The sequence below is a fragment of the Pundamilia nyererei genome, unplaced genomic scaffold (assembly GCF_000239375.1).
Source record: "Pundamilia nyererei isolate P.nyererei 1_Seehausen unplaced genomic scaffold, PunNye1.0 scaffold00082, whole genome shotgun sequence".
Classification (NCBI taxonomy): Eukaryota; Metazoa; Chordata; class Actinopteri; order Cichliformes; family Cichlidae; genus Pundamilia; species Pundamilia nyererei.
In genome coordinates, this window is record NW_005187483.1 from 2,017,117 (window position 1) to 2,036,450 (window position 19,334).

The following is a 19,334-nucleotide window of genomic DNA, read 5'->3' on the forward strand; positions in this document are numbered from 1 at the left end:
TAAGCTGCCATACTGCGAATGAAGTTGTACCGTGCCTGAAAGGACAAGAGTTGGAGGGAATATGAAAAAAATCTGTCAATAGGAAAATGGTCTTTTAACTGACAGATTACTAGAAAAAAAACTAAGATTCAGTATTTACCTTCTGGAAGGCTAGAGTGGATTCATCTCCGTACTGGTTCCTGAAATAGTCGTACATGCCAAAGTCTGTCTGTCGGCCCAGTTGGTCACGAGACTTGCAGTCAGGGATGCACTCAATCACTCCACACTGTGGCACAACATCGGAAAGAGGAGGAATAAGAGGAAGTATAGATTTGCACATTCAGTAGTTCATGTAAGGAAGGAGTTGGTGTGAACTTACTCCTGGAGCAGTGGCCACCACCCTGTACGGAAACACATAGAGGTCGAGGCCCACCATCTGGAAGATGTTCTTAAAGAGGCTGATGATCTGAAGGGCCAGCATGTCCTGTGAACACAAATCAGCAAATAGTAGAGAAAATTAAATCGGGCTAAAATAGAGATAGCAATGATAATTAGGGAGAGGTTAATTATCAGGAGTATGAAAGTGAGACCTGTCTGCAATCATCTCCAACTTTGAAGATGGCTGCCTGCCAACAGATCCTCTTTGCCTCCTCTTCACTCTTCCCCTCATCCACCGAATCGGAGCGACACAGTAGACCTGAGGGAGAAACGTTATGGCACACTTTTAATCTCAGCGCAACTTTAATAAATATTTGTACAGCAGTTTTAATGCACCTTAAAGATAAGTGTACATATCTAACAAACAAACACACAGTCAGACACATGATCGTACACTCATCCTTCAAACAGATTCACACACACACACACAAGAGGCAAAAGAATAATGGGCGAAAGATTAAGGAAGAGCTAATTCTTAGAAATTAGTTTTCAGCAGTCATTTAAAACAAAGCACAAATGTATCTGAATCTATTAGATTTAACAAATATTACAATTATGTATAAAGAAAAGAGATATGAACCAAGGATTAAGCCCTGGGTGATTCCACATACGGGTGGTGCTGATGACGACATACAGTTGTTAATATGAATTCTGATGTGTCTGTCAGATAAGTGTGACGAGAACCACATGACCAGTTTCAGAAGCATTAAAACTACTCCCTATCCCCTGTTCACTCAGAAATTGTGTTTTGGTCCTTACTGCGCTCGAGCTTCATCATACAGAATAATGCCTGTTTAGAGTTTGAGTCTGTTTGAAAGAGTCCTTTAACATAACCAGTACCTTCTTTTTCCAGCTCAATGACTCCACACCTCTTAACTTTGAATTTGGCCAGGTAGGGAGCCTTGGCAGCACTAAACAAAAACACAAAGAGTAGAAGAGCATATTTTTACACTTTAACATTTCACTGTTTTATTTTAATTCTAAAAAAAAAAATGTAAAAGTTGGTTAGTATGCCCACCTCTGCATAGGAGTACCAGATTTGTAATCTATATCCAAAACTATGGCCTCTGGGTTACTGGGCAGATAACAGCCAGGCTGGACTTTGATCTGTGACATGGCTTCCAGACAGGCCCTCTTCCTCTCCTCTCCTTTGGGAAAGGGTCTGACAAGGACAAACAAAACAACTTAAACTCACAGAGTTACAACACTTGTAGGTCTATTACCTCTGTTACTTAGAAAAGCATGCATGGGTATCTCCATGAATGACTCCAGATCATATGTGACAGCCAGGCTCTGCTGTTAACCACAGAGGGGAGCTGCCAGGATAGAGTCTTGAAGTCATGGGACAGACCCTTCTCCCCTGGCTTGTTGCAATTAGTGCTGTAATAAGGGCAGAGGGGAATTTCCCAACCTCTAGTGGCCTGACAAAACACTCTCTGTATCAAGGTTGTCAGAAAACAGCTCATCAGCTGCAGAGTGTACACACTAGTGGACAGGCGGTCGGGGGCTGGGGAAACACAGCATAGCCTGTTTTCCAAAATTAAGTATGATAGGAGTGACAGCGAAGCAACAAATAGACAAATAAATGAACAACAAAGGGATTTAAAGAGCAGAACACTGGAGCCAGGGGAAGGAACAAAGCTTCTTGGCTCATGGGAATAAGTGTTATCACTTCATGAACACTTTGCAGATTACCAAGAGGGCTTGGATCTTTTTAAACAGAAAGTTACAGCAGTTACTTTGAAATCTCTCAAAAAAGTCAGAACATTAACTTGATATTTTTCATCTTTTGTCTCAGGTGTACATGAGTTTTGAGATTGAGGAACATAGTTAAGGACAAAAGAAGAAAAAATAACTTAAGGAAGCAACACGGGGCGACCGTGGCTCAGTGGGTTGGGAATCGCATCTGTAACCGGAAGGTCGCCGGTTCGATCCCTGGGCTCTCTGTCCTGGTCGTTGTGTCCCTGGGCAAGACACTTTACCCTACTTGCCTACTGTTGTTGGCCAGAGGGGCCGATGGCGCGATATGGCAGCCTCGCTTCTGTCAGTCTGCCCCAGGGCAGCTGTGGCTACAACTGTAGCTTGCCTCCACCAGTGTATGAATGTGAGAGTGAATGAATAGTGGTATTGTAAAGCGCTTTGGGTGCCTTGAAAAGCGCTATAGAAATCCAATCCATTATTATTATTAACACTGTAGCAAAAGTTCACTTTGGAAACTCCCTAAAACGTAAAACAACTTAAAATTCATAAAAGCACAGTGAAATAAATAGTGTTTTCATACTTTATAATGGCTGACACATTGGTTATTTCATTGAAGAAGTCAAACTCCCTCTGGTAGAAGTCTTTGGCCGGGCCAGACAGTGAATTGATGATCTCCTCCACCATCTGTTCCAACAGTTCTCCTATGTCAGCTGCAGGACAGAAGATCTTGAGTTTTTGCAACTGTAACAACATATTGCAATATTTACACTGAACATTTCACATCTGGTAGTTGCAGCAACCAAATGGTCACCCAGAGGTTGAACATGCAATACTTTCAATGGCAGATTGCCTGGTGAAGGTTGCCCAACCTCCAGACAAACCGGTGAAGGTTTGCAAATAACTTCCATGCCAACTGGTTGTATTCTGGTTATAATCCTATATAAAAGAAAGGCTATGCATTTATGTCATTTTGCAGTTAAATCATAATCCTGCAGCAATCTGTGAGGTTCTGTAGTTAATACAATAGCAAAAGATTTGTGGTTTCTGAAGATGTAACATGGGTAACCACTGTATTCTCATAAAGAGATTGCATGTGATTTCCAAGTTGACCCAAACTGACAGAAGACCGTCTTTATTAACGTTTTATCGCCATCTTGAGGCACCAAGATGCTTTGGAGAAAACATCAGACTGTGAGTGGTCACAGATGTGGTCTGGTCCATTTCAAAAGGCAACAAGATTATTGGTCATTGCACATGTTCTAGACCCACTGCTTTTTTTAGTCTGAGTGTGGCATAGTGAAGAAATAATGAAGGTGAGCATCTCACGATCTTTTTGGTTTCCTTCCTCATCCAGGTATATGTTCGTCTTCATGTTCCAGATGAACTGGTGAGCCAGCAGCTGAGACTTCTGAGCAGCCCACAGGATGTACTCTCTCACATAACCCATCTGCACCAGGATGCAAACAGGGAAATTCGATCATTTATTCATGTTACGAGGGCTCTGAATGTATTTGCTGACTCAGAAAATATGATAATTACCTTGTCATAACGAAGAGCTTGTACAATTTGAGGAATGTAAAACAAAATGGCATCCTAAAAAGAGAATAAAAACAAAAAAGTAATTAACACTACACCAACAATTTAGCTTATTACAGTAAACTTCACTCAAACGTCATTTCTAATCATGTTTAAAGGAAAGGAAATTTGTAAGGGGAAATGAAGGTACTTTCCCCAACCCTTTTTCATCAGATAACCTAAAAACCGTCTATCATGCACATAAATCTTCTCTAATATCAACATTAGAAATAAAATAAAACTATAAATTTTCTGTAAACTGCATCTGGACAACCATTAGCCCACCACTACTCAATTGTAACTGTAGCTACTGTATTTAAACTGTTATTCTTGAGGTTTTTTCAATACCTCATACTTTCAATAACATCATTTGTCGATCTATAGCAGCCATTACCAAAGTCGAGCCGTGGCCCACTTAAATCCAGAAAACCCCATGGGGCCCACCCAATCTTAATCTTCACTCTAATCAAAATACAACAGAAAGTGATGTGTTTCCTTAAAAAGGAACACAGGCGGTTGACTATAAATTGCTAATGCAACAGAGTTATCTGCAAAGTGTTATGGCTAATGTGTGACCCACCTGCCACAGGGAGGTGGGTCACACATTTCACAAACCTCAATGAAAGAGCAGTAAATTTAGGTGAGAGTAATATCACAAACTACCTCCTATTACCCAAAAAACAATTTTTATTCACTTTTTATATAAATAAATGAATAAATGTTTATAAATCTACATACTTGTAATTTCTTCCTGAATTTCTCTTATTAATTTGTCCCACCAGGAGACCTCACCCCATGGTTTGGGAATCATTGATCCATACAATTAACTTACATGATCAACTAGCTATACATTTGTTCATCCTCCATTTAAATGTACTGTTTTCCACTGGAAGTTCAACTTCTACCACCATGTTTGCAGATGTGGAATTGTTATTTGAAGGCCCTGTCTCTCTCCTATAATTTCTATGGTTAACCTACACTGTTATCCCACACTTTAATAACTTATTTTAACTGTTTATCCGACCGTATTAACTGTTTTCAAGTTTAATTGTTTGCCTACAGTATCAGATGTTATTTTCAACTGTTAAACCAGTCCCATGAGATTTATGGCTAACTATCCACTCACTTTTTAACCATCTAGTTAACAGTTATGAATTTCCTGTCGCTGCTCATTTCAACACTTTATCCATTTCTGGTAGTCAAATCTTAACTTTTCTTGAATTAACTGTAACAGCTGGGTTCATCTTTACACCCATGTGAAAAAAATGAAAATAATTGTATATCTCTACACACGGGAGGAAAGGAGCGGAGCACTTTGACCCCATACTGGGCTGTGAGGGGATGAGGAGGGTACATGGATGAGAAGTAGGATAGTCCAGTTGGTGGATCTGCTGGAGCCCAGCACAGGATATGACTCAGCTCTGGAGAATCAGCATCAATTGTGTGCCATGTCACCAGAAACTGCAGAAAAACATCAAAAAGTATTAAAATTGAATCCACCCAAAGGTGGATTACTATGATAGGTCCCATATAATGTATCACAGAATCAGCCCTGATTGTGTGCTAACTAGCCACCAGAGGAAACTGTGTTTATTAGTTACTAAATTAACTGGAATAAACAAGTATGATCTGTCAAAGAGCATTATCTGCAAAATCACAGTGGTCATTGGGGAAAGCTGTGTTTTTCCTCCACTGCTCCTTCTTTAAACAGGTACAAGACTCATTAAGAGTTCAATCACGCAAAACTAAACACAAAGGACTGAAGAGGGCTGGAGGGAAAACGATTACTCAATAACACAATTTCTCATGTGACACTAGAACCACTTAAAAAAAAAAAAAAAACACTAAGTGACAAACAAAAACTTTTTAGTTTGTTCATAAAATGTGTTAGTTTCATGATGACAGTTACTGTGTCAGTGGTACTTTGTTCTGGAGGTTTAAGCCTTTACTAACCAGCTGAGTTACAGTACTTTAAACCATTCACTCTAAGTTTGTTCTTGCACACATGATGTTTGCTCGACACTAAAATAAAAGCATCATGAATTAAACCAAACAGACAATTGTCACAATCCACCTGGTGGTTTGTGAAGACAGGTGGTAGATCTCACCTTGACTGCCTCAGGAACGTCACACACAGCAGCTGGATCCATTCGCACTAAACGAGTCACCTCAGAGACAATAGCCTCTGTGTTTTTGAACCTGAAACAAAATAAATAAATAAAAATCAATAAATGGCTTATGTCTTTCCATAAATGACACATGACACTTACCTTATTTCAACAACAAAATTATTTAAGTTGCTAAACAAGCCAAAGTCAGCCATCTGTTGCTGTCTCATGTTATTTTAAAGCAGTTTCATGGCCAATTAGTTTTTTTCCCTTGTTGTTTTATTCATATTTTGATATTTAATTACCAATAACTAGATTTTTAATTTAGCAATGGTGAAGATGAGTGTCAGAGGTGACTTGCGACAGCAAGAAGTGCAAGAATGAAAGGGAAGAATTTACCAAAAAAAAAAAAAAAAAACTGTTAGTGAAAACTGCCATCATGTACGGTTTGGAAACGATGGCACTGACAAAAATACAGAAAGCCAAGGTGAACATGTGATGTTAACATTTTCAGTGGGAGACCAAGATGGACAAGACTAAAAATGAGTCTCTCAGAGGGACGGCTCAGTTTAAGCATTGTAGAGACAAGGTCAGAAAGGCGATACTGAGATGGTTTGGACATGTGCAGAGGAAGGATGGTGGATACACCAAACATTATTTTATTATTTCAGAATTTAAAACAAGATTTATTTTTTTATTTATGCTTTTTACTTTAACTGTTTTCTGTTGAACACAAGCATTCAAGTTTTTCAAATTTTCAAATTAGACAGAATGTATTACATTTATGAAACAGGATGCAAAGCACTTTGATGTTCTGTGTACCTGGCAGGCAGATGGAGGGCAAGGTAGGGTGCTATGCTCCACGCTAGATTGACGTTGTCCTTCCACTGTTTCTCCGTCAGACTGATGTATCTGGATCTCCAGTTAGCAATACTTGTCTCCACTGACTGTTCTGTAGTAATGGCAAGCTCTTGAGTGGATAAGGGATTGTACCATATTGTCAGCCGCTCAATCTCACTGGCCTGGAAAGAAACATACAAGTTTAGATCAGTTGGATTTCATGTAATTTGCATTATGAAGATTGTGAAACATAAAGTGGCTAAAGTAGCATCAAGCCCAAATTAAAAAGATGACCTATTATGCTTATTTACATTTGTTATTATTGAACTCCACTTGAATGATTTCCAGTTCAATTTAACCCTTATTTATGTCATTCAAGTTTATCGTATCCCTGAAACAAGTTCCTCAATGTTCAAGCCACCCTCCCTGCAAGTCAACTATTTCTTACTGGCTGCCCAGTCAGAGAGTTTGAAGAGCAGACAAGTGGAACTGCTGTGCCTGAACTGACCATATTAAGGCTACCCGCTGTCAGTGACATCATGCAGAACCAAGAGTAGAAAAAAAGAGTCTAAAACCTGAGCTTATGGCTCATAGAGAATACTTGTATATACTCTGACTTCAGGATTTTTACATTTTATTCATGTTTAATATAATCGTGCAGCACTGTAACAGAAAATTCTGAAAAGCATAATAGGTCAACTTGCAACTATCTATTCATAAAAAGAAAAATATACTAAAGCATGCGCTTCACTTTATTGCCACATATTTGTGAATAATAATACTTGTTGAAATACCAGTAAAGCCAGAAGAAGAGTCCTGCGTTTCATGTAATACTTGTGCAGCTGGGTGCCTCTATTGCTTTTTTTAGACAGTCCTGAAATGTATAAAGAAAGAGTGGTGAAAAAGAAGCAGAGTCATTGCATATATAATTTTAACACACTGCGTGTTTTACCTGATTTCTTGGATATGGTGGACATCCCTGAGGACAGAGGGTATGTGTTGATCCATCCCTGAGCGACCTGCTGCCTCTGACCCACTGCTACATCGAGACTGCTTCGGCTGTCTGTCACTGCCACTACAGACAGGCTGTTCACAGACATGTCTTGGGGATCTGTGGAACAATAAATACCATCAGGCCCAGATCTAAACATCAAAACATAAACTTTAAGAAAATAATACTGATGACTGAAATCCTGTGACTGTTTTTTTCTGTTCAAAGCATCAGTATAACATCACAGAGTGATGACAATGGCTGTACAAAATAGTAATTCATTAATAATTACTGAAGATATACCTGGAGGAACCAGCTGGTTGGCAGTCAGATATTTCTTGTCAGACTGCAGGCTGGCATAAAACTTGATCATTATACTGATGTCTTCTCTCAGCCTTTTATCTGTTTGAGTGGGAAATCTGGGAGCAACGCTACACAGAAACAAACATAAAAATAAGTCATTAAACAGCTTTAAAGACACTTTTTCTTTATCGCAAATAAAACTAGTTTAATTACCTGAAGTAATCAAAAGCTGTGGAATAGATTTTTTCTCGCAGTACGTTCCTGATGGTAGCATTTGTCACCACATCAGCATGCAGAAGATTAAGACCAAGAGTCAACAGTCTGAAATAAAGCAAAAGGATGATACAACAGTTTAGGATTATGCATTTGGCGATGCTGCTGATAGAATAGAATAGAATAGAATAGAATTCAACTTCATTGTTATTGCACATGTTACAAGTACAAGCCAACGAAATGCAGTTTGCATCTATCCAGAAAGTGCTTTAGCGATAATATAGATTTAATACAGAATATAGATCTATTATAGGTATGTTCCAACGTACACGGTATGAAGGTGTGTTCTGAGTATACTATAACTATAAGTATGTACAGGCTATAGCTGTAGTGAGTGTACAAGCTATGTACAGGCTATGAATAGGTTATACATGTGGTTAAAAATATAAAAAACTATACAGATTGTAGATATACAATTGCGAGTATAAATAGACAATTGTAAACAGTTGTATTTGTAAACAAATACTATGATTGCCACAGTATTTCAAAGTAAACACCTGAATCTTGGTCCAATGGCAGCAATATGTTTGTTTATGCTGCTTTTGGATCCTCCTACATTCAAAGACAGAGATCGCTGTAAAATGGCGGTGAAAATCTCCACTTGGTCAGCACTGGAGTACTTGGCTATCTCGAACCTCTGCACCAGAAACTTGAAGAAAGAAAGAAAAAGAAAATGTTTATGTCTCCAACCTTTACCAGTTTGTAGAAACAAATAAGCTTTGTAGGTGATGAGATCCAAAATTCTTGGGCTGATCGACTCTTCCAGATGTAGCATATTAAAATAGATTTAAAAACTGATCAGTATTGACCTACAATATGCTGCACTCACTCAGCACCGTCTTTAATTAGATATCTATCCATTAAAAGTCAGGACAAGTGATGAAAAACATTCAGCAAAGAAACAGTTCAAAAGCAGCTAGATGGCCACATTACTTTTAAAAATAAACATTAAACAGCAAACAACACAATATTATTCTGTATAACTGACCTCTATCCAGAGGAAGTGAGGCACGACATCAGGAGCACAGGGTGTAGGTTGACTCTCCTCTGAGACAGCCAGAGGGCCAGCCTCGACCTTAGCCTCCAAGAATAAACCCATTTTCAGCTCTACTGTCATCTGCCAAGCTCCTGCCATTTCACGCATGAACTAAGAAGAAACATTAAAGATAATCAACTTAAACTAAACATGCATTCATGTAATTATTTAAACGATTTTAAGAGAAGTGACACATACTGGCACTTCCACCCCATTGTGCGCAGCCAGTAGCCATTCCCAGCAGGCAATGGCAGTTTCCATGCCATGTTCTGTAAACATCTTCAGAGGAGACCAACAAAGATGGTGCAAGAGCAGTGGATCGCAGTCTGAAAGCCAGACATAAAAACAAGAAAATTACTAATGAAAAGTGAACTTTATATAATAATTAAATGAAGAAATAAATAACAGGCGTGATTTAAGAGAAGCAGAGCTGCTCACTTTTGGTAGTTATAAGGAGGGCAGCCATCTTGAACATGGCCTGGGTGAAGGCCTCAGGGTCTTTTTTATCTAGAGCACTGGTCATCTGATGGATCATCAACTTGTTGAGATCCGACTGGCTGTGAGTCGCCTCTGAGAACTGGATCATACCAGCCACCTAGACAGTACATAAAAAAGACAGGAGATAGCATCAGAGAGCAGAAGAGAATAGGAGTAGCTGTGCTTTTAAATATTCCCAGTATAGTTTACCTCTCCTGTGTACCGGTTTCGCAGATTGAGTGACGCCATGAAGTTGGAGTAGTCTTTTTTCACACATGCTGGTCTCTCTGTCAGTTGGGTGGTCTGAAGGGGGGAAAAAAAACACAATGTAACTGCCAAATAACTGCATGGAAACTATGGAAGCATGAGCGACAGCTTTAATGTCACACTTGGATATACTGAGGGTGTCATGCCTGAGGCCTTTTTCTCTGTATTTAGTGATCAGACCAACCTGAGGGAAAGCAGCCTATGGTTGGGCACATGGTGGAGGACAGTACCGGCATAACCAGTAAGCCAAATGGGCAACCAGCCAGCCAGCCAACCAACCCACCAGTCCATTGCAGGTAAGTAACCAGGTAACCAGCAAATCCGTACACAGGCCAAGCAACCAGGTAGGTAGTTCGGTGCAGTTTAATAAAGACAAAATACAACAAATGAAGCAAATGAAAAGACAGATATAGCAGAATGCAGGCCCAAAGAACATATAAGAAATGCCTAGCAAGCAAAATAATGTCACACAGACTAGTAAGCATGCACACATGAACATAGACATCTACAAATTGTTTAAAAAGCAACAAAATAAAACACACAAGCTATATGTGCACAACAAAAAAAAAATCAACAAGGACCTTTTTCTGAATACAAACAAAAAGCCGACGTCTTTGGCAAAGCTGCTAAATTGCACATGGCATGTTAAAAAGCACTTTATGTTGGACAGCTGTTAATGAGCATTCAATCAACAAACCTGGGAGGCCATTTAGAATTAAACATTCTTAGTTTGCAGTTTGCTCCAAGTACAGTGTGTTACTAAAATGCTCTTGCTCCTGTCATCTACTGTGCTCTAAGAATTCTGACTACACATATCTTTGGTAGAACTGTGTCTTTGCACTAATTTGCATCTAAACTATATATTAAAAAAAATACCGTATTGGTTTAGTGAACGTTATCTTTCTGCAGAATTGCTAAAATGCAGTAGATTCTATCTCACCATCAGTTTGGCTCATTTTGTCTAAATTTATCTTGACATTTAGTTGGGGGTTAAATCCAATATTTACAGTATGATAACTGCGGTGATCAGAAGGATTTGTGTGAAGCCGTGGCTGTAAGTGTATCTGTGACTCACGCCTAGTGTAGTACTCTGTCTGTTGTAGCCTGCAAAGTGAAGTATGCTCTCTGTGGCCATTGCAAGGCCAGTGTGCTGTGACAGTCCTGACACCCAGATCTGATGCTTGTTCAGATACTCCTGCAAGAAAAATCGAAATAGCAGATATGACAAGAATCATTTACAGTCACTTATGCCTTGTTTACTCAAAGTAAACACTCCTTTTCAAAATGCAGAGGTAAAAGTTAATTGCTTGCTTAAAATAAATTAATAGTGGCTATCTATTAAATAAAAACTTAAAAGAAACTAACCTGTAGGTGGGACTTTGTGACCGAAGGAGCCCATTTCATTGCTTCTTTCAGGATCTCACCACAGCGAGCAGCAAAGTCTTTTACTATGCTCTAAAAGGAGTTGGGAAATAAAGGCATAGTGCTACTTTATTAAGAACAAGAGTGGCAATAATATTCAATATTTAGCATTTACTGTTATATTCACATAGATCATTGCAATGATGTTGTTTATTATATTGCTCTCTCTTTTTGTTGTTGCTTGTTTTCTCTTTTTTCTTTCTCAACAGGTGATCCAGGTGATTGATATGTGTATTTTTTGTCTGTTTGTTTTGTTGGTTTTTGTTTTTTGCCCTTCATCACCGTTCCTCTTCCCCGCTGTTTTTCTTTCCCTACCTCTCTTTCTTTCTCCCTTTCTTTCCCATGTGTAGCAAGTGAAAATAAAATAAAATAAACAAAAATAAACAAAAGGTGAATCAAATAGACTGATACGGCAAGGCCGGGATGGTTCATTTGGTAAAGTAAATCCGTTGGGCATCTTTCTTTGCCTTTAGACAATAATTCTGATGGCAAAAAGAGTGGCGGACATTCACTGACTAAAATAAATTCTAGCACAAACCAAATGCCACTTGTTTATTTAACTTCTACATTTTTTTAAGAGCCCAAACCTCAGTCCACCATTAAAATACAGTTTACACTTGATATGATAAAAAAAGAACTCTCTCCCTACTATTGTTGAAGCCCATACTGTGCTGTCCTCTAGTGGTCAGAAGTGTAATAACAGCCCAAACTCACCTCTCTGGCTTCATATGTGTCAGGAACAGTGATCCTGTATGGGGTGTCGGGAATGTCATAGTATGGCTGGTCCTTATGAATGTCCTAAAGTAAAGGAGAATACATTTTGTTCACATGAAGTCTATATTTGCATCTATTTAAACACTTCCATGAGATCTAACTTAAAACCTCTTTTACTCGACCACAGCACACCGACTTGCTGACTCTGCATTATGTTATCGGTACAGGGACCGAGAACCAGGCACTCAAACAGAGAACCTGGCACTCTGTCTATCACATCAACCCTCTCCTCATACTCACAGCACTTAGTGACAGAGAGAGTGTCTGCAGAATGTCCAACATGGTCTTTAACACACGACCGCTCCAGAGTAGATGAGGGAATCTGGTTCAGATAGAAGGATGTAAAAATACTTAGAAAAAATGATAAGCGAGAAAAAAGCAGACAAGGTAACTAAATGATTTCTACTCACGTCTCAGCCAAACCAGAGAGGTATTTGTCTGCTACTCTGCGGATCCTCTTGTGGGTATGATTAAAGTTCACCAACAAGAATTGGGCATGACGCTCTAATTCTTCTTCGTGTTCTTTGGTCTTTGCCTGAAAACATAAGAAACAAAATGATTTTTTAAAATCTGAACTTAATTAAATGTTGCAAGCTCCACATATTTTACTATTTAAATACCCCCTACCTTCTCAGCCATCATCTGAAGGAAAACATCAAATACCTTGTCGCCAACACAAATGATGCACTGCATCATGCCTGCAAAAAAGGAAAACTGAGAAAATGGGTTCCATATATTACAAAGACAACAGGATGATTAAATTGATTCGGGCACAAAGCTCTCACCAGATTTGTCTTTCTGGATGGCTTTGTCTTCAAAGTATCGAAACATGACCTGGAACCTATCAGGATCATTGGATCGCAGCATCCTGAGAGAGATAACAGGAGGAAATTATATTTTTGCACATTTTGACCTCGCTTAAGTGAGAAAAGATAAGGAAATTAAGCTCATGCCAATAGAGCTGACCTCATGTATTCTAATCGGTAGACGGAGAGCAGGTATGTGGACATGGCAAAGTCTAGCTTGTTAATGAGGGCAGACCCTTCAGGAGGTGGGTCAAGGAGATTGCTGATGGTTGCCCGCAGTTCACTCAACTCCGCCTGGAGGAAAAAAAGATTTGAACACCTAAAGATTAATTCTGGTATTCCTTTAATTTAAAAAAAAAAAATCAAAACTATTTTGAACACTGTACCGGGGTGACTGTGTCGTTTTTCAGAGCAGAGTTGTACTGTAGCTCAGACCGCAGAGGTTCTCCACTGGGGAAGGTGAGAAGAGGAGACTTGGTAGCAATCTCACACACACCTTCATACCACTCCTCTGGCCAAAGCCCTAAAAAGACAAAATATATTTCAAGAAATACAGAAACATGTTGGTTTGCTGCTGTGAGCCTTTTTCATTCCACATATCAACACAGCTGTGGCAGATGTACCGGGACAAAAAAAAAAAAAAAAGCTGAATCCATTTTGAACAGAATTTGGAACGTTTCTTTTATTTTTAGATATTACTTAATTTTACATCTATTACTGATCAGTTTCACTGATTTATCCTCAAAGTTTGTGCAACAACTTTGTTTTCAGAATCAGAATACTTTATTAATCTCTAAGGAAATTATACACAATCATGTTTAATAATTTTACTGTAAGCCAGCAATTTCATTCTAATTTATAACTGTTAATGTATTTCTTTTAATAACTTCTGACTACAATGTACTACTGACTATGCATCTATTACCTTTCCCTTCTAGATCTTGTTAAATTCTACTCAGTTCTTCACTCCACATACCCCTGGCTACTGCAGAAGCACCTCCTAGTACTTCTGGTTAGACACTGACACAGACCTATGAATCTTATGTTTATGGTGAATCTTAAAATTAAATTAAGTTTGTGACAATTGATCTATCTTTATATTTTTGGTATAAAATCTTCATGATTATTATATTTCTTGTAATTGTGCTTGTTTAAGTCTAAACCAACAACTACATGATCTATGTTTTATAAATGAAAGCTACAGATGCCTTGAGATTCCAAAACATCAGTGCTGAACAAGGCAAGGAGCCTCATCATGGGAGGAGCTTAACATATGAGCTTAGCATATGAAAATTACTTAATTCTTTGCTTACCTGATCCTTCCACAGCAAAACCCATGACCACTGAGTACAACCAGAAGTCCCTAAACAGCTTCTGGAGGCGGGGCTTGGCCTCTTTGATTGGTGGAAGCCTCCTGGTCAACTATGAGTCAAAAAAGCCAGACAAGACAGATAACAATGATTGATTTAGAGCAATTATCGCTTAAATCAATAATTTTATGCAAAAAGTGAATATAAAAAAAATCCCCCAAAATACTGGTACTTCCTTTGAGTACAAAAGGTTATTACACACTGGATATTATGCATACTAAAAAAGTGTAAGGCTTACAAATAAATTAACAGCTGCAAACAATGTGTTACTGAACTACAGGAGATTTAACTGTTAGTAAAATATATTCTTAACAAGTGAGCAGAATGGTGAAGAGTTAAAGGTTTGAGTCAGTCACAGGACGTTTTGGTCTGTTTGATCTGGTTTATTTGTTCAAGAGAAGCCCACATCAAAGTTCAGTGGTGTATTCAATTCTTTGCTCTTAGTCCTACAAACAGAAGCAACAGAAGACTTTACACCACGACTCGGTAAAGGTAAGACATTACCGTTATTATAGACAAACTGCTGTTATCATTAAAAAACTAGGTTAAATTTTTCAACAGCAAGCAAATTATTTCACATCTACAGATTTTTCAGCATCTAATTGAATCAAATCTATTTAAAGTGGTCGTGCTAAATATGCATTTCCTCTGCCTCAGCCATTAGGATGTGGGTCATCACTCTCATCTCAGCAGTCTGTCTGCTGGCTAGTCCATCTCGGGCTGGAATCAAAGATCTCAGCTCTCACTTCAGTGACCCCAAACCGGACCCCAGAGGCTTCGAAGCAGATGGCACAGTGGACATAGAGTCCCTACCCTTGGAGTACCACAAGGAAAACACTGTCACTAATGACCTATTTGATGGCTTTGAGGATGAAGATTATATTGATTTCGATAAGATCCTAGCAGCAGGCAGTGATGACTACATGTAAGTATTAGTGATTTTTTTTTTACTAGGGTGGATTGTTTAAATATGTTTTTGTAAAAATACTTAAAGTGTATATTAACTGAAGTTAGTTTACAACATAAACACTTGTACACTTGTGATATTTTTCTTGGTAGTGTTGATGATGTAACTGTGTATACACATCACCTATGGGACACATAAACAAACCACAATAAACAGTTACTTATTATTCTACTTTTAAATGTTTAGATGATGACTCTAAGCATGTCTTTCAGTGAAGGGGATGAGGTCGATGAGATCGCCACACCAGCCCCCGACATTGACATCTTTGCCGAACCCTCTGACCCGAAGATTCGGCGTGCCAGACTTCTGCGACTGTTCCACGGTCGTTCTCGCCTTCAGCGCCTCAACATGGTGAATGGCCGCTTTGGCTTTAACCTCTATCGAAGTCTTCGAAACAACGTCAACCAAACTGACAACATCCTGCTAGCACCCGCTGGGATCTCCATTGCCATGGGGATGATGTCTTTAGGAGCGAGATCTGAAACCCATGATCAGATCTACAAAGTTCTGGGATTCGCTGAGTTTGTCAACGCCAGTCATCACTATGACAACACAACGGTGCACAAGCTATTCAGGAAGCTGACACACAGGCTCTTCAGGAGGAACTTTGGCTACACATTGCGCTCTGTAAATGACGTCTACGTCAAGAACAGCATCTCTGTGAAAGATACTTTCCGTGCAGAGACAAAGAATTACTATTTTGCAGAGCCTCAGTCAGTGGACTTCAGAGACCCTGCATTTCTGGCTAAGGCAAACCAACGCATACAAAAGCTGACCAAAGGGCTGATTCGGGAACCACTGAAGAGTGTGGACCCAAATATGGTGCTGATGCTACTCAACTACCTGTACTTCAAAGGTGAGAAAAAAAAAATATGACATGCTTTCAAAAGACCCCTATGATTTCAACATGGCTATTTGACTTGATTTGTTTGACTAAACAGGAACTTGGGAGCAAAAATTCCCTAAAGAAATGACTCACTATCGCAACTTCAGAGTTAATGAAAAAACAAATGTACGTGTGCCAATGATGACAAACAAGGGGAACTATCTAGCTGCTGCCGATCATGATTTAGACTGTGATGTCCTACAGGTGGGTGGCCAATCTTCAACAAAAATGTTCTCCCAAACAGGGACGCGTAAACAGCACCACAAAAAGATCAAATTTCCTTTTTTCAGCTCCCATACACAGGAAACATCAGCATGCTCATCGCCTTGCCAAGGAAGCTCACTGGCATGAGGTCTTTGGAGCAGGAAATCTCTCCCACGGTTGTCAATAAGTGGCTCAAAAACATGACAAACAGGTCAGCAGCTGAGACATTCAATAATGTTTTTCAGTAGAGGATCTTTTAAAGCTACTGGTTTATGTGGAAAAGTGGGAAAAATAGTTCAGATATTGTTGCGATTTAAAACGATTCAACTATGACAAACTTCTATGTCCCCTTCAGGACACGTGAGATTGTGCTACCTCGGTTTAAACTGGAGCAAAACTATGACTTGATTGAAAACATGAAGAAGATGGGCCTCACTGGCATGTTTGAGGAGACTGCCGATTTCTCTGGCATGACCTCTGAAAGAGTTTCCATGAACTGGGTGAGCAACACTAAATCGCTGACAAATAATCTTGATCTGTGATCCATTCAGTCACTTGGACATCTTATTAACAGCATGCAATACTTCCTTTCAAAGTAATGTACAGATTCTGATTTCTCTCTGTAGCTGAAGCACCAAGGAATCATCACTGTGAACGAAGAGGGAACAGAAGCTGCTGCTCTGACTCAGGTGGGCTTCATGCCGCTCTCCTCTCAGATTCGCTTCGTCATCGATCACCCCTTCCTCTTCCTGATCTACGAGCACCGCACGAACTGCCTTGTGTTCATGGGCCGGGTGGCCAATCCCTCCCAGAGCTAAACAAAAAGTTGTGTTGCACAGCTAAACTATTCATGACAAGCCTGCTTAGAATGACCGACTAGATTTGGTTGATTCTAGAAGTTGACATCAAGTAAAGAATTTTTCATGCGAGTATAGCCTCTAGCTGAACATTTAAAGTTATATAATTCAAAGCACAGAGTGTCTCTGAATAACTCAATAAATTCTTATCAGTCTGTTAATGTTTTATCTTCTGCAATGACACTAATGTAGAAGCATGCTCAGAAAACAGAAATATGAAAATGTTCTTACTCTAAGGCTGAAGTGAAACAGTCATTTCTGTGAATAAAGCTTAATCTTGTAAAATTACTTTTTTTTTTTAACAAAGGGGGGGGTGCTCTAAAAAAGAAAATTTCAACTTTACTATTTAAATATTTAATATGTTAAGACCTAAAACTATTACTATCAATGGAAAGTACTAACTAGCACACAAGTGGAGGTCTATATATACACACTAAAAAAATACAAACTGAATGGATTGTATTATAATATTACAGTAGGCGCATAATGTTTGGGGGGGCTTAAAGCAGTAGCATTCAGCATTGAACTATAACACCGATGTCTGTACTGCAACTGACTTGGTAAATATTTGTTCATACAGTTAAAACCTAACTAACTATGTATTCCCTTGCAAGAACTCAAACATTGATGTAGCTACCTCAGCTAACCTACGTACGGGTATTTTAACACTTACAAAAAGAGCCGTTAAAGGGAAACCCCCTATAACGGCTACTCACCACAGCAATGACTGGAATAAGGACTCCAAGATTTCCAGCACTACTTGATGCCTAGGGTGATAGAGAGAGCTATTAGCATGCCATCAATGTGGCTGTTACCAATTTCCTGTGGTGTTTGGATGTTTATGTCAGGAACCATGTACCTTTAGTGCGGGGCCCTTGTCAGAGGCCCTCTCGCTGGCTCTCTTTCCTTCAAGGCCCAGTTGAACAAACAGTTCTAAAAGGTTCACCAACAGTTCGTCCACAAGCTGCTCCCCCTGCAGGTTGGCTGCAATGTTGGCAAGTGCATTTATCACAGCCAGAGAGCAGTGCCTTGATGGGGAAACAACAGCACAGATGGAGGAAAAAGTTAAACACAGCTGCAGTACATATAGCCATAAATGTAACCAAGATAAACAAGCCTGTAATAACTAATCAGGCAGAAGTATAACATAGAAGTCTAGAACTGTAAGAACAAAGAAGAAGAATTTTTAAACACTGTTGCAGCCGCTGGTCACTCGTTGAAAAATGTGAGAGCAGATGCTGACCTGTAGCCATGATCTCTGTAGTCTTTGGTGGCTGAGTAGACCACTGAACTTGCTTTCACACTGATCTGCTGGAACAGATTCCACACCTCCTGGTAGATGTATTGCTACAAACAAAGAGACAAATAAAGACATGGTTAAAAGCTGGAATGTAAGAACCAGTTTTTAATAGTGGGAGAATGTCAAGATAACACGGTGCTGCTTACAAAAGTTACAATTTCCTCAACAATAAACATTAGTGGTAATAAAATGCAAAAGATCTATATCAGTTGGGCATTTTTGGTGAGATCTATTTTCAGTACTTTTTTTTAAATGTTGTTTGTCAGAATGAGGGCGGGCTTTTTCCAGAGCACCCGGTTACACTCCAGTGGAGTGTCATTAGTAATCTTGGAATCCTTTCTTAAAGCTTAAGTGCACTGAAGAAATAAACACCAGCTGACAAGTTTACAATAATTACGATGTGTCAGCATCTTCAGCAAAAGGAGCTTGAATTAACGCCTCTGTATTCCTCTACCACCAAATCAAGCTGCAGTTTACATCAGGGTAACCTCAATCGCCACTTCATTAGGTATACTTGTTCAACTTCCTGATAACGTAAATATCTAATCAGCCAATCACATGTCAGGAATTCAGTTAACTTAAGCATGTAGACACTGTCAAGATGGCCTGTTGACTGAGCATCAGAAAGGTGATTTAAGTGATTCGAACATGAAAAGGTTGTTAGCGCCAGACAGACTGATCTTGTTTCAGAAACTTCTGATATACTGGGATTTTCCCCACACAGCCACCTCTAGGGTTTATCGAGAATGGTTGGGGGGGG

At 39.2% G+C, this 19,334-nt stretch overlaps 2 protein-coding genes across 2 annotated transcripts in view; one reads left to right on the plus strand and one right to left on the minus strand.

Annotated features, from left to right (window-relative positions):
* Positions 1-19,334, minus strand: part of pi4kab (phosphatidylinositol 4-kinase, catalytic, alpha b) — a 29,071-nt gene that overhangs the window by 1,353 nt on the left and 8,384 nt on the right. The window contains exons 17-50 of the mRNA XM_013912153.1: positions 18,518-18,621; positions 18,134-18,302; positions 17,991-18,041; positions 14,304-14,412; positions 13,377-13,513; positions 13,151-13,284; positions 12,970-13,052; positions 12,812-12,882; positions 12,595-12,719; positions 12,425-12,506; positions 12,125-12,208; positions 11,354-11,443; positions 11,064-11,183; positions 9,932-10,024; positions 9,683-9,839; positions 9,443-9,570; positions 9,197-9,355; positions 8,706-8,857; positions 8,149-8,256; positions 7,936-8,063; positions 7,594-7,752; positions 7,436-7,515; positions 6,624-6,823; positions 5,802-5,892; positions 4,987-5,154; positions 3,658-3,711; positions 3,445-3,565; positions 2,699-2,828; positions 1,436-1,579; positions 1,258-1,328; positions 570-676; positions 359-463; positions 140-265; positions 9-35 (exon numbers count right to left, since the gene is read on the minus strand). Of these exons, the coding sequence (XP_013767607.1) occupies positions 9-35; positions 140-265; positions 359-463; positions 570-676; positions 1,258-1,328; positions 1,436-1,579; positions 2,699-2,828; positions 3,445-3,565; positions 3,658-3,711; positions 4,987-5,154; positions 5,802-5,892; positions 6,624-6,823; positions 7,436-7,515; positions 7,594-7,752; positions 7,936-8,063; positions 8,149-8,256; positions 8,706-8,857; positions 9,197-9,355; positions 9,443-9,570; positions 9,683-9,839; positions 9,932-10,024; positions 11,064-11,183; positions 11,354-11,443; positions 12,125-12,208; positions 12,425-12,506; positions 12,595-12,719; positions 12,812-12,882; positions 12,970-13,052; positions 13,151-13,284; positions 13,377-13,513; positions 14,304-14,412; positions 17,991-18,041; positions 18,134-18,302; positions 18,518-18,621 (3,867 nt within the window). The remainder of the gene's footprint in view (positions 1-8; positions 36-139; positions 266-358; positions 464-569; positions 677-1,257; positions 1,329-1,435; positions 1,580-2,698; positions 2,829-3,444; positions 3,566-3,657; positions 3,712-4,986; positions 5,155-5,801; positions 5,893-6,623; positions 6,824-7,435; positions 7,516-7,593; positions 7,753-7,935; positions 8,064-8,148; positions 8,257-8,705; positions 8,858-9,196; positions 9,356-9,442; positions 9,571-9,682; positions 9,840-9,931; positions 10,025-11,063; positions 11,184-11,353; positions 11,444-12,124; positions 12,209-12,424; positions 12,507-12,594; positions 12,720-12,811; positions 12,883-12,969; positions 13,053-13,150; positions 13,285-13,376; positions 13,514-14,303; positions 14,413-17,990; positions 18,042-18,133; positions 18,303-18,517; positions 18,622-19,334) is intronic.
* On the plus strand, positions 15,026-17,235 carry serpind1 (serpin peptidase inhibitor, clade D (heparin cofactor), member 1). The gene is made up of 6 exons (XM_005738200.1): positions 15,026-15,285; positions 15,540-16,183; positions 16,269-16,417; positions 16,504-16,628; positions 16,773-16,917; positions 17,044-17,235. The coding sequence occupies exons 1-6, from the start codon at positions 15,026-15,028 to the stop codon at positions 17,233-17,235; spliced, it is 1,515 nt and encodes a 504-aa protein (XP_005738257.1).